The sequence below is a fragment of the Hemitrygon akajei genome, chromosome 10 (assembly GCF_048418815.1).
Source record: "Hemitrygon akajei chromosome 10, sHemAka1.3, whole genome shotgun sequence".
NCBI lineage: Eukaryota > Metazoa > Chordata > Chondrichthyes > Myliobatiformes > Dasyatidae > Hemitrygon > Hemitrygon akajei.
In genome coordinates, this window is record NC_133133.1 from 66,718,374 (window position 1) to 66,732,005 (window position 13,632).

Sequence of the window (13,632 nt, forward strand, 5' to 3'; positions counted from 1 at the left end):
TGTGGAATTTTGCAGAAAGTGTGCAAATACATAACAGAAGTTTTTAAGTAAGACTAATCCTTTTTTATATTTGGAAATGCTTTTGAAAAAAGCTCGTACCTGGAGCCTAGCAGTTAGTGTAACACTTTACAGAGCCAATGATCTGGGTTCAATTCCTGCCACTGCATGAGCAACTTGTGCGTTGTTCCTTGTAACTGTGTGAGTTTCCTCCGGGTGCTGCAGTTTCCAAAGGTGTGCAGGTTAGGGTTACTAAGATGTGGGTGTTCTGTGTTGGTGCTGGAAGCATCGTGATACTTGCAGGCTGCCCTCCAGCACATCCTTGGACTGCATAGGTCATTGATGTTTCGAGGTACCTGTGATGAAGGTAATCTTTAAATTGAAGCGATTTCTTTTAGGCCTTTAATTGCACTTAATCATGTTATACTGTAATGGCCATGCATTTGGTTCAAGTTTAAATTATCTTCATGCCTCACTGTATCCTCTCAACTTGTATTTGCTTCTATTTTCAGCTTAAAGCTACAGTGGATTCCAGTTAGTTGGGACACATCGGAACCAATATATTCTGGTCCAATTAAGCAGCTGCCCTAATTAGCTAAAGTTTCATGGAAATTGTTAAAAAGGTATAAAACAAGACAGACTAATTATAACTGAGTAATAAATTATGTCATGAAATAAAGAACAAATTAGAATATTAGCAATGCTACTACAATACTGTAAAACTATAACTGTAATTCCTAATAGTTATTGATGGCAGAATTCATCCAGTGTACACTGCTGTGTTCTTTTGACTGTAAAAGAAGAAAATCAATGCAGACACCTAGTGCAGAAAATGGACAGGCTTCATACAATGCTTTCAATGATTGCAGCCTCCAAGTCTTAATTTTCATTGTAATAGTCAAGATGATTATTGATGCCTTCAGATTGTTCATAGATCTTAACTTACTGAAGTAGTGAAATCTCCATTTTCACTTTCGGCTGTTTCTTGTATCCCCAAGCCTGAGTGCCTGAAACCGCAGTGTGCAAAACAGTTCTGAATTGTCTTACTGCTTATTTCTCAGTGACAAAAATCACTATTTTGAACACAAACACACAACTGACGCTACTTAAAAACTGTTCACTCTAGGTACTGTGTTGTGTCCAACGACCACACATGTTCACTCCAACGACTGCACAAGTACAGTTGACTGTTAGAAACTGTTCAACAAGAGTCTGCTTTCCCAATTAAGTGGCATAATGTCCCAAATAAATGAAAGGTATTCCCCCTCATTTTCTCAATTTATTTTTATTCTTTAAGAGTTGTCCCAAATATGTGACTGCCACAATTAACTGATTGGCTAACTGGAATTCACTGTAGTAGTTGGTTGCTTCAAACTAACTATAGATTTAAGTTGTGACCAGCTGGTGCCCAAACATTGGTCACTGAAGTACTGCACAAATTGGGTCTCCTGTCACTGTGGAAAAAGATATATTAATTCCTCTGTCCTATAGGCAACCAGTTTTCAATCCATATCAGCATATTACTCCCAATCCTTTGAGCTTTAGTTTTCCACACTGTTCTTTTTGTTATGGCTTTATCAAATGTCTTCTGAAAATCCAATACATCTACTAGTTCTCCCTTATCTATTCTACTGGTTAAATCCTCAAATAACTACTGTTGTTTTCACAAGTAATATTTCTCTTTTTTAAATCCATGTTGACTTTGTCTAATCCCATTGAAATTTTCTAAGCAACTTTTTATCACGTACTGTACTTCATAATAAATTGTTGCAACAATACTTCCAGAATTTTCTGAATGAATGATGTTGTGCTAACTGGTCCATAGTTCTCTTTTTAAACTCTTCCTTTTCAAATTAGTGTTATGGGTATCTATATAGTATTATTTATTTGGTTTGACCAATCTGCATAGCCTAAAATCACTCATGATTTCTGTAGTACCCTTGTTATAAGCATTCCTAATTTCCTGTTTGATGCCAAGATCAACGACGTTGTTACGATTTTGAGACCTTTGGATATTTCCCTCTAAGGTATCACTCAGACTCATTCTATAAGATAGTATCCCTGCTGCTGATTTTTCCAGTTCCCTCTCCATATGCTGTGTGCCCACTGCTCTTCCCTGTCCTAACTTTTTCATGCTGTCCTTGTCAGTGTGTGATTTTTCACCATACTCTCTAGGCCACCATCTTTTGTGTTATTCATCTCTGCCCCCATACTTTTGCAAACTTTGTTCTCTATCTCATCCTCTTGACAACTTAATGTTCATTAATTTCCTCATTTCCCAGTCATTATGTTCGAAGCTGATTGGGACAATCAGTGGACTTGATCACATGAGCCATTACTTGTAGTGAATGAGCATGAGATTTCAAATGCAAATAGGACCAGTTAGGACGTTCACTGGCTTGAGATAATTGAGTAATTGGGCACTTGGCAGGAGCCAATAGAAAGCTAGGTTTAAACAGTGCAGTCTTCCCACATTTGTGTCGCTGGCCTTCGAATGTGGAGTGTAAGCTTGGATATTGGCCTGACCTTTAATTCCCCCGCATCCCTGTCCGTAAACCTTAACCTGACCCTTAACTGCTCTCTCTCTTCGGAAAACTATCCCTATGAATTTCAAAGAAACAACTAAGCCTGAGCCGTGACCTCAATGGAGACAGCAGTTGGGCACCGTCTGGAAAATTATTTGTGAAACTGATGGTTGATTACAGATACAGGGAGGCATTTACACCTGAGGTGCAGGACATTGGCAGCTGGGTGACTGTCGCAGGAGGGAAATGGGATAAGTTGCTAGTGCACATCACCCCTGTTGGTCAACGCCCTAAATAATAAGTATAGATGTCAGGGTAGATGTCATGGCAGTGGTCAGTTTGGACAGACTGGAGGGCCCATGTACCTAAGCTATATGGGTATAACTGTAGAAGAAGTGGATTGTTATGTTAATGGGATTCTATTGTAGTCTACCCGATAGTGGGATCTACAGCAGCAAATTTGTAAAGATAGCAGACAGTTACAAGAAAAGTAAGGTTGAAAGTTCAAAATAAATTTATCATTAAGTACCTTTATATTGGCATTTACAACCCTGAGATACATTTTCTTATGGGCATCTCAAAAAAAATCCATAATAGAATCAATGAAAAACTGCACCAACTTGGGCATTCAACCAGTGTGCAAAAGTCATCAAACTGCAAGTAAAAAAGGAGAGAAATAATAATATCGAGAACATGAGATCAAATCTTGAAAGTGAGTCCACAGGTTGTGGAACATTTCAGTGATGGGGCAAGTGATGTTAAGTGAAGTTATCCCTTGTGTTCAAGAGCCAGATGGTTGAGTGGTAATAACTGTTCCTGAATCTGGTGGTGTGAGCCTTGAGGCTCCTGTACTGCCTTTCTGATGGCAGTAGCAAGAGAGCATGATCTAAGTGATGGGGGTCCCTGATGATGGATGCTGCTTTCTTGTGACAATGCTGCATGTGTTCAATGGTGGTGAAGGCTTGACCTGTGATGTACTGGGCCGTATCCACTACTTTTCGTAGGATTTTTCTGTTAATGAGCTTTGGCATTTCCATACCAGACTGTAATGCAGCCAGTCAGTATACTTGCGACCACACATCAATAGAAATTTGTCAAAGTTTTAGATGTCATACAGAATCTTTGCAAACTCCTAAGGAAGTATAGATGTTGCTGTCCTTGGTAGTTGCATTTGTATGCTGGGCCCAAGACAGGTCCTCCAGTCTTACCAGTCAGAAGTATAGCCATTGTCTTACCTTTTTTTATATAGCTGCATCGATATGTTGCGTCCAAGTTGGGTCCTCATATCTTGATACCCAGGAACTTGAAATTGCTCACTCTTCCCACTTCTGATTCCTCTGAGGGATTGGTTTGTGTTCCCTTGCCTTACCTTCCTGAAGCCCAAAATCAGCTCTTTGGTCTTGCTGACTGTGCAAGATTGTTGCCTTGCTACCATTCAACTAACTGGTATATCTCGCTCTTGTATGTCTTGCCATCACATCTGAAATTCTGTCAACAATGGTAGCATCATCAGCAAATATGTGGATGTCATTTGAGTTATGCCTAGCCACACAGTCATAGGTGTAGAGAGAGTAGAGCAGTGGGCTAAGTACCCAGCTCAAGGGTTTCTACAGTTATATTAAGAGCAAAAGGATAGCAAGGGACAAAATTGGTCCACCTGAAAATCATCATGGCCATTTATCTATGGAGCCAAAAGAGATTGGTGGGGGGGGGGGGGGGGAGATCTTAAATGGATTTTTTTGTGTCTGTATTTAATCGGGCAATGGACTCAGAATAAATAGAATGAAAGCAAAATAACAGTGATGTCATGGACCATATGCAGATTACAGAAGAGGAGGTTCTTGCTGTCCTGAGGCACATCAGTGTGGATAAGTCTCCAGGGCCTGATGAGGTATCCCCACGGTTCTTGTGGGTGGCTAGTGCAGAAATTACAGGGACCCTGGCAGACATATTTAAAATGTCCTTAGCTATGGAAAATGCAGGAGGGTGGAGGATAGCAGATGTTCAAAAAAGCTGAAACAAATAAGCCTGGAAATTATAGGCTGATGAGCCTGATGTTAATAATTGGTACATTATTGGAAGGTACTCTAAGGGACTGGATATACAAGTGGTTGGATAGACAGGGACTGATTGAGGATCGTCATTATGGCTTTGTGCGTGGTAGGTCATGGCAACCAATCTTAGTTTTTTGAGGAAGTTTCCAGGGAAGTTGATGAAGGGAAGATAGTGGATGCCTACATGGACTTTCACAAAATCTTTTAAGCCCCACTTGGTAGGCCAGTTATGAAGGTTCAGTAGCTTGACATTCAGGATGAGAAAGTAGGTTGGATTTGACGTTGGTTTTGTGGCAGAAGCCAGAGACTGATAGTAGATGGTTGCCTTTGACTGGAGGCCTATGATTCATATGTCTGCAGGGATCAGTGCTGGGTCTATTATTTGTCATCTGTAACAACAATCTGGATGATGTAAACTGATCAGCAAATTTGTGGATGATGCTAAGATTGGAGATGTAGCGGACAGTGAGAAAGGCTATCAAAGCTTATAGTGAGGTCTGGACTAGTTGGAGAAATGGGCTGAAAAATGGCAGATGAAATTTAATGCAGACAAGTGTGAAGTGCTCCTTTTTGAGAGGACAAACCAGTTTAGGACTTGCACAGTTGACGGTAGAGCATTGTGGAGTGTGGTAGAACAGGGATCCATATTTGTTTGAAAGCGGCATCACAGGTAGATAAGGTTGTAAAGAGAACTTTTGGGATATTTGCCATCATAAATCAGAGTGTTGAGTACAGGATATTCCACCATCAACACTGCACTCAGCTGCATCTCTTCCATTTTGTACACGCCTGCCTTCACCCCATTCACCCGCCACCCACAAGGGATAGGGTTCCTCTTGTCCTCACCTGTCACCCCACCAGCCTCTGTGTCCAGCACGTGATTCTCCATAACTTACACCATCTCCAACAGGATCCCACCACCAAGCACCTTTCCTTCTTCCCTACTTTCTGCTTTTTGCAGGGATTGCTCCATACACGACTCCCTTGTTCATTTGTCCCACCCCACTGATCTCCCTCCTGCTCCTCTACCTCCTCCCTCACTACCATTCAGGGCCCCAGACAGTCCTTCCAAGTGAGGTGACATTCACCTGTGAATCTGTTAAAGTCATCTCCTATATCCGGTGCTCCTGGTGTAGCCTCTTGTATATCGGTAAGACCTGATGTAGATTGGGAGTCTGCTTTGCTGAGTACCTATACTCCATCCACCAGAAAAAGTGGGATCTCCCAGTGGCCACCCATTTTAATTCCGCTTCCCATTCCCATTCCGACATGTCAGTCCATGGCTTCCTCTATTGTTGCAATGAGGTCACACACAGGTTGGAGGAGCAACACCTTGTATTCCAACTGGGTAGCTTCCAACCTGATGGCATGAACGTTCATTTCCCTGGTGCTCCTTCCCCTTTTCTTTCTTCTATGACCTTCTGTCCTCTACCAGATACCCCCTTCTCCAGCCCTGTGTCTCTTTCATGAATCAACTGTTCAGCTCTTTACTTCACCCCTTACACCCTCCCCCAACCTTCTAACTCTAACTCCTCATCTTTTATGTATCCTGTCCCGGTGAAGGGTTTCAGCCCGAAAAGTCAACTATACTCTTTTCCATTGATGCTGCTAGCCTGCTGAGTTCCTCCAGCGTTTTGTGTGTGTTTGAGGAGTTGGGGTGTTATGTTGAAGTGTACAAGATGTTAGTGAGACCTAATTCTGGTTCTGGTCACCTACCTACAGAAAAGATGCCAATAAGATTAGAAGAGTGCAGAGAAAATTTAAGGATGTTACTGTGACTTGAGGACATAATTTATAGGGAAAGGTTGAATAGGTTAGACTTTATTCCTTAGATCTTAGAAGAATGAGGGGAGATTTGGTTGAGGTATATAAAATTGAGTGATATAGACAGGGTAGATGCAAGCAGGTTTTTACCACTGAGGTTGGGTGAGACTAGAGGTCATAGGTTAAGGGTGAAGGGTGAAATGTTTAAGGGGAAAATGAAGGGAAACGTCTTCACTCGGTTGTGAAAGTGTGGAACAAGCTGTCAGTGGAAGTGGTGGATGCACATTCGATCTCAGTGTTTAAGAGGAATTTTGATAGGTATGTGGATGGGAGGGGTATGGAGGGCTATGGTCCAGGGTGCAGGTTGATGGAACCAGGCAAAATAACAATTCAGCATTGATAGGTTGGTGAAAGGGCCTGTTTCTGTGGTGTAGTGGTCTATGACTAATGAAAATGCATTCACCTTGGATATTATCTGTTTCTATTTCCACAGATCTCTCCAATTTAGACACACACATTTTATATTTCAGATGTGCAATATCACATCATTCTAGTCTTCCAAGACTAAGATATAAAATGCTGGAGGAACTCAGCAGGCCAGGCAGCATCTATGGGAAAAAAAGTACAGTCGACGTTTTAGCCTGAAACATTGACTGTACTTCTTTCTAGAGATGTTGCCTGGTCTGCTGAATTCCTCCAGCATTTTGTGTATGTTGCTCGGGTTTCCAGCTTCTGCAGATTTTCTTGTTTCTTAGAAGACTAAGTGTTATTTTACTAATCAATTTTGATTTTAACATCATACAGTATTAAAAGTTTTCTTGTGCAAAATCTGAACTGTTAAAATTTATGATAAATGTTTTAGTACGTTTACTTGTATATGGTTCTTTGCTGTATGTTATGAAATAGTTACATAATAGACATACACAATCTTACAGATTTGAACAGTATTAGAGATTACTTCCTGCCACACTATTTTTTGGGTTTTGAGGTGGTCATGAAGCCAGTGTTGATTCTTGAGAATCTGGGACTGATGGTGCTTAATTGGATTAGTGAACAGTGTATCACTGTCTTTCTCCAAAGTTGGAAATTTGGGGCACTCTGTGCCTTTTCTACTTTGTGCAGTTGTGAGCCATCTGGTCATCTCAAGGAAGATTGGATTGCCTTGATACTAGACATGCAAGTGATGTGGCCTATTCATTGGAGACGGGTAGAACCAAACACTATTCTTAGCAAATAAATTGAAGTATGTAGAATTGTAATTGTTTTTATGGGTTATATAATTGAAAAGTACTGAAGTTTGTGTCCCTGTTCCGGCTGTACTTTAACTAGAGTTGATCTCTATTGTACCAAAGGACATGTGTGATTCACAGGAACAGTATTGAAGTGGGAGATTATAGCTATTGGGAACGATTGAATAGCCAGTGCATTTTCTGTTTCAGGATGTGATCTGTTTCAGGTTAGTGGAGTTGTGGCATTGGCCTATACTCAGCAAGTTATCATTTGTGGAATTTTGGTGCTGTTTGTTTGGGCTTCTTGGCAATACAGCAAGCATGGTCACTGACTACTCATCCAACTCTTAATCCATATTTGTTTTCCAAATGACAAATTTGTATCTTTGTGAAGCCAAATTCCAAAGGAAAGAAACTGTATTCTGGAAGTAAGCTTTTGCTTTGATTGTAGAGACTTATGGTTGTCTTTCTGAACTTCTGCCTTCGTTGCCACCTACTGAGTGCAGTAGTCCCCAGTTCTGTAAAATCTTTTGCCTTATTTTGCTCAAGTCTGAGCTTTAGTCACCATTTAATTTAAAGACATGAATTTCACAGGCAATGATCAAAAGCAAAAATGACTGAGCAAATATTAAGCATGACAGTCTGGCATTTGCTGCCACAAGCAGAATCAGGAATTCTTACTGGTTTAAACTGGAAGTAGAAAAGGAAATGAGACAGACTAGTCTCAAATAATGTTCAAAAATAATCAGTAGTCATGTCAACAGGAAAGATATTTTTAGTGATAAGGTGGGGCCAATACGAGATGGGAAAGCAAATATTCTTGGTAGAACAGATATCACTGGATAGCAAATGAGTTGAAGATGCTGTTAGAGTTAGAAGCTCATTTTTATACCATGTAGTAACAGGCCCTTCCCACCCAACCAGCCCCCAATTACATGTGACAAATTGTAAAACTTGATTCTTCATGCTCCCTGGAAAAAACTTTATGCTCTTATTAGCTCCATGGTCTGAACAATGGGTAAACATTTTAATCAGGTTTAAGGTTGATATCTGATATTATAGCTGTAATCACATTTTTAACAGCTAATAACTGTACGCACTGGCATAGCATGATCCCATATAATTTTATATTTCAGTACGAATCAGCTTTTTTTGGTTTTGCCTTTTTACAGTCCTTGTGCTTTAGCCTTAACTCATTTACCTTTTCTTTAAGAAGCAATTTGGATATGAGTGAGACAAGTAGCAAATTGTAATGCTGTTGAAACCACAGCTATGCTCTCAGAATGTGATACAGTTGGCCCTCCTTATCTGCAGGTTCCGCATGCGCGGATACATCCAGCTGCTGATTGGGAAAACCTGGAAGTTCTCTCTCCAGCACTGATCGTTTGAGCATTGTTTGCCTCACGTCTCATTCGATTGCTACTTTGTTTCTGTGAAAAAATGGCTCCTAAAAAGCAATTAACTGGTCAAAGCAATTCCTCAAAGGCTAAGAGGGAACGTAAAGTGCTATTTCTCGCCGAGAAAGTAGAAATCTTAGATCTTTTGAAAAGTGGCATGTCGCTTGCCGAAGTGGTCCTCAGCCCTCAACCTCCTCAGATCCTGACTTTAGTATTATTGAGCCTCCTCCAAAGGGTTCTTATTCCCTAAACAGTAGTGTAACAACTATTTACATAGCATTTCCATTGTATTAGGTACAGGTAGTCCCTGAGTTACGAACGTCCGACTTACGGACAACTCGTACTTGCGAACCGAGGAAGGAGAACGCCATCCGCCATTTTAGGTCATTGCCGTTGACACTGTGTTGAGTGTTTAATTTAGTATTTGGCTTAAATTTTTCTTAGTAAGATTCACGATGACCCTGCCCCCCCCCCCCTGCCGTTGGTGGTGCAATGAGATCAGTGCCAGGTTGGAGAACGGAGGTTCCCGAGTTCGATCCAGATAGAGACTGCTCCCGTGATGAGGATCAAATACCCAAACCCAGCACAGCCCCTACTTGTCCCATTTAGCCTGTCTCAGTGTGGTGGTCCTTAGGACCCAGCTGACCTCGGGAGCTGGCGGAGCTTGGGACCTGCCGCCTGCAGTGTTTCTGTTCCATTGACAGGAAACGATCGCGATTGAAAGTAAAGTGGAAATAATAAAGTGTTTGGAAAGAGGTGAAATGTCATCGGTCATTGGAAAATCATTAGGCTACAGTCGGTCAACGATCAGAACAATTTAAAAGGATAACGGATAAAGTGAGAATAATGGAGCATGTGAAAGGCCCTGTCCCGATGAAAGCTACAATTATTACTAAGCTACGCAGTGGTTTAATTATTGAAATACATACGTTTCTTAAGTGTTTTATATGCATAGAAAGGTAAAATATATACTATATACTAAGACAAATGTTTGACTAACTGACGCTAAATAATACCGGATGCACTTGTTCTGACTTGCGTACAAATCTGACTTAAAGGCGGACTCAGGAACGGAACTCGTATGTAACTTGGGGACTGCCTGTATTATAAGTATTGTAATCTAGAGATGATTAAAAGTATTATTCGTTGTTTGAGCTTTGTTTGCCTCACATCTCATTCATTCACTACTTGTATTGTGAGTGAGAGGAAGGAGTTTAAAGCTAGTAAAGGATGGTTGATTAGCTATGTAAAGCACTACAGCCTCAATAATTTAAAGATCACGGGAGAATCAAGATCGGCTGATGCCGAGGCAGCATCAGTGTTCCCAGAAGAGCTACGATGGTTGCGTCTGCACTGAACATATATAGATTTCTTTTCCTTGTCGTTATTCTCTAAACAATACAGTATAACAACTATTTACATAGCATTTACATTGTATTAGGTTTTGTAAATAATCTGGAGATGATTTAAAGTATACAGGAGGATGTGTGTAGGTTGTATGCAAATACTACGCCACTTTATATAAGGGACTTGAGCATCCACGTTTTTTGGTATCCGCGGGGGGTCCCGGAACCAATACCCCGAGGATAAGGATGGCCGACTGTATTTTTAAATAAGGTCAATAAACAGTAATATTTTTGCCTAAGAAGCTGATTGGTAGTCTTGAACAGATGATGCTTTTTGGTTTCTGACAGGAAATTTCAGCTGAAAATTAATGCATTTGTTGATTGCTGCTACACATCCAGCTTATTGTGGGGCATGACTCAATATTACTGCTCCAGGAAGGGAATTGTTTAAGTAACCTTGTACAGAGCTGGTTGTATGCAAGCATAGAATAATTAGTGAAAAGTTGTAACTATACTGAGATATTTGAAGCGGGCTGCTCCTGAATCTACAGTTAGAATATTGTCTGGGCTCATTCTTTACTATATTTAGTGCTGTCAGTTATTTTCTGGTTCTATGAATGCATAGAATTACAGGTGGCCTTCGTGTTTTGAACGTTTACTTTAAGTCAGCTTGCTGTTATGAAAGACCTGATTTTGCTAGCCAAAGAGGATTTTCGCTTTTATGAAAAAAAGACGCCTGCTTTATATCTGCGTTTACCTCGAGAAAGACTACCATGACCGTGAAGCCGTGTGCGCATGCGTGTATGTGCTTAGGTGTGTACGTGTGCATCCGCGTATGTGTCGATTTTTTTTTCTCCAAATTGATTTTGGCTCGCTGTCTTCCTGCTTTTGATAAGTGAAACTGCATCATATATAAAATATTTCTACTTTATATAGGCTGTATATTTATTATATCATTCCTGCTTTTACTATATGTTCGTGTTAATTTAGGTTTTGTGTTATTTGGTATGGTTTGGTAGGTTATTTTTTGGGTCCGGGAACGATCAGAAGTTATTCACATAAATTAATGGTAATTGCTTCTTTGCTTTACGACATTTAGGCTTACAAACGGTTTCATAGGAACGCTCTACTTTTGGATAGCGGGGGAAACCTGTATTTGAAGCTTGTTTTCTGTGATGTCCACTCTATGCCTCTGGCAGAGTGTTGCATCAAGTATGGGCTTCTGCACTTTGGTGAGCTTGTGGATATGCATGTTGCTGCTGTATTTGATGGAATGCTGGGCCTCTTAAATGCCTAGCTCTGAGCTATTGGATCAGGGTCTAGTATTTTGCATGACAGTGCATGAGGGAATGGGGATTCTTCAAAAAGAATTGGGCAAGGGAGAGTGGGGTATACCAACTTTCAAACCATGAGGACCAACAGTGATCACTTCCACAATGCAGTCATGACAAATACATCTGTGGTAGGTTGATTGAGAGCAAGATCAAGTTGGTTCATGCATTACTCACTCATTACCTGTTCTGTCAGCTGACCTTCAGGATGTGGTCAGTGGGGATTGACATTTTCACAGGGCGCTCTGAGTCATTGTTGAAGTTCCCCTAAGCCCTGTTCCTGAATATATTCTGTGCATTTGTTTCATGCTGTCCAGTGTTTTCAGTGTGGAGGAGCACTAATTCATTGATTTGAGGGAGGATGGTAGGTGGTAATCATGAGGCGGATTTATTAATGATGTCTGACTTGATCCTATGGTACCTCATTGGTGTCAACTTTGGAAAATCTGTTTCTTTTCTCTGTGTATGGTTGTATTGACTTTTTAGATGGTTCTTTCCTGCTGTGGTATGGGAGATGTATTCTGTAAATGTGATGGAATTGTAAGGCAACTAAGTTAGGCAGCATTGTGGTACGTTGTTGTATACAAAGTCCTTCCCCAACTACATGTGAGGAATACTTCTGAAAGGTCATCCATATGAGTAATTACACTGTTTGAATTTGTTGCCTAGTTTGATTTGAACTGGTCTGTTCATTTCTCTTTTGCTTCAGAGTAGTGATAATGGGGCAAGGGGGAGAACCATTTCCAAGGACAGCTGCATCTGCCCCATATCATTGGTCTGCAATTAAATATATCCAGGTTAGGAATGGAAAGCAGTTTACTTCCTGAAGGACATCTGTTGACCTGATTATGATCCAGAAGTTTTGTTGTTGCCACATTTAGGTTAAATAAAATCCAAATTATTGAAGGCTTTTGTCTCCTCCTCTGGTATGAGCTGAATTTGTCCATGCTATTGGTCTATTATCTTGTATCTTAATTGCTGCACCCTTGTCCTGTTCAGTGGGAATAATGTTTGAAGTGGTCTAGCACTTCTGATGCTTTCATTTGTACACTCAGATTAAAGTGCTTGTGTAGTTCTGCTCCAGCATTACACTTTTGCAGAGTGGAAGGCATTTAAAGTCCTTTAATAATTTTCCCACATTAGGCATGTTTGAAGATTGCTTGTGCAATATCACTGGCATTTGATTTTATGAGCAGAAAATGCTTCAATTTGGCTCAAAACTTTCTCACATGTACTTTGAGAGGATAATGATGAAACACAAGCTTTGGGGATCATGATTGGTTTTTAATTTTCTAGGTCTGAATTCCAAACCCTTTTTATGAGTATTGCTCCACTGTAACAGCTTGATCTAGTAATTGGTTACATTTTACAGCTGTGGATGATGTGTTTTTCTTCTTCTGCCTTCTACAGAACCTTAACATAAAAACTTTGGCGGATGATGTGGTAAGCCTGTTCTGGAATGTACTGCTCTGTATATGCCTTCATTACTAAATCATGCATGCAAACAAAATATAGGTTATAACAACCCTTCTCAATTTTATTGCAACGATATTTCTGCTTCAGAAGTGGTTTGTTGCTAATAAGTTAGTGCATTACCTTAGAATTGTTTTCAGTGCTATAGATTAATTCTTGGCATGTTGCAAAAACTTAATTAACATTTAAGAACTAGAATGTTACAGCTTTTGAGTAGTTCCTTTTTGGAAATTCTGAATTGATATTGCTGTTTAGAATGTAAAATCAAGTAATAATCCCAAAGTCAGATTTAAAAATTGCTTAAACCTTTGTCTTAAATTCCTGACCTCCGCTTTTCAATTTAATTGTTTGCAATCCAGGAAACATTTTTCAGAAAATTTTGCTGTTTGAATTTATTGTTTAGGTTAATTTGCGGTGGTCTGTTGAGTTGTCTTTTCCCTCCCTACTTCAGTGTAATGGTTGCTGGATAGCTTGACCAATTTTTAGCTTTAGTTTATGAACAGTTGCAGAAGTGGT

The 13,632-nt window shown here is 40.2% G+C and overlaps 1 protein-coding gene across 4 annotated transcripts in view; it reads left to right on the top strand.

Annotated features, from left to right (window-relative positions):
• diaph2 (diaphanous-related formin 2) overlaps nucleotides 1-13,632 on the top strand; it is a 601,287-nt gene that overhangs the window by 39,403 nt on the left and 548,252 nt on the right. For 3 of the 4 annotated variants that reach the window (XM_073058409.1, XM_073058412.1, XM_073058410.1), the window contains exon 2: nucleotides 13,054-13,086. The exons of the other annotated variant lie outside the window; for it this stretch is intronic. In XM_073058409.1, coding sequence (XP_072914510.1) covers nucleotides 13,054-13,086 — 33 coding nt within the window. The remainder of the gene's footprint in view (nucleotides 1-13,053; nucleotides 13,087-13,632) is intronic. 4 annotated transcript variants of the gene reach the window in all.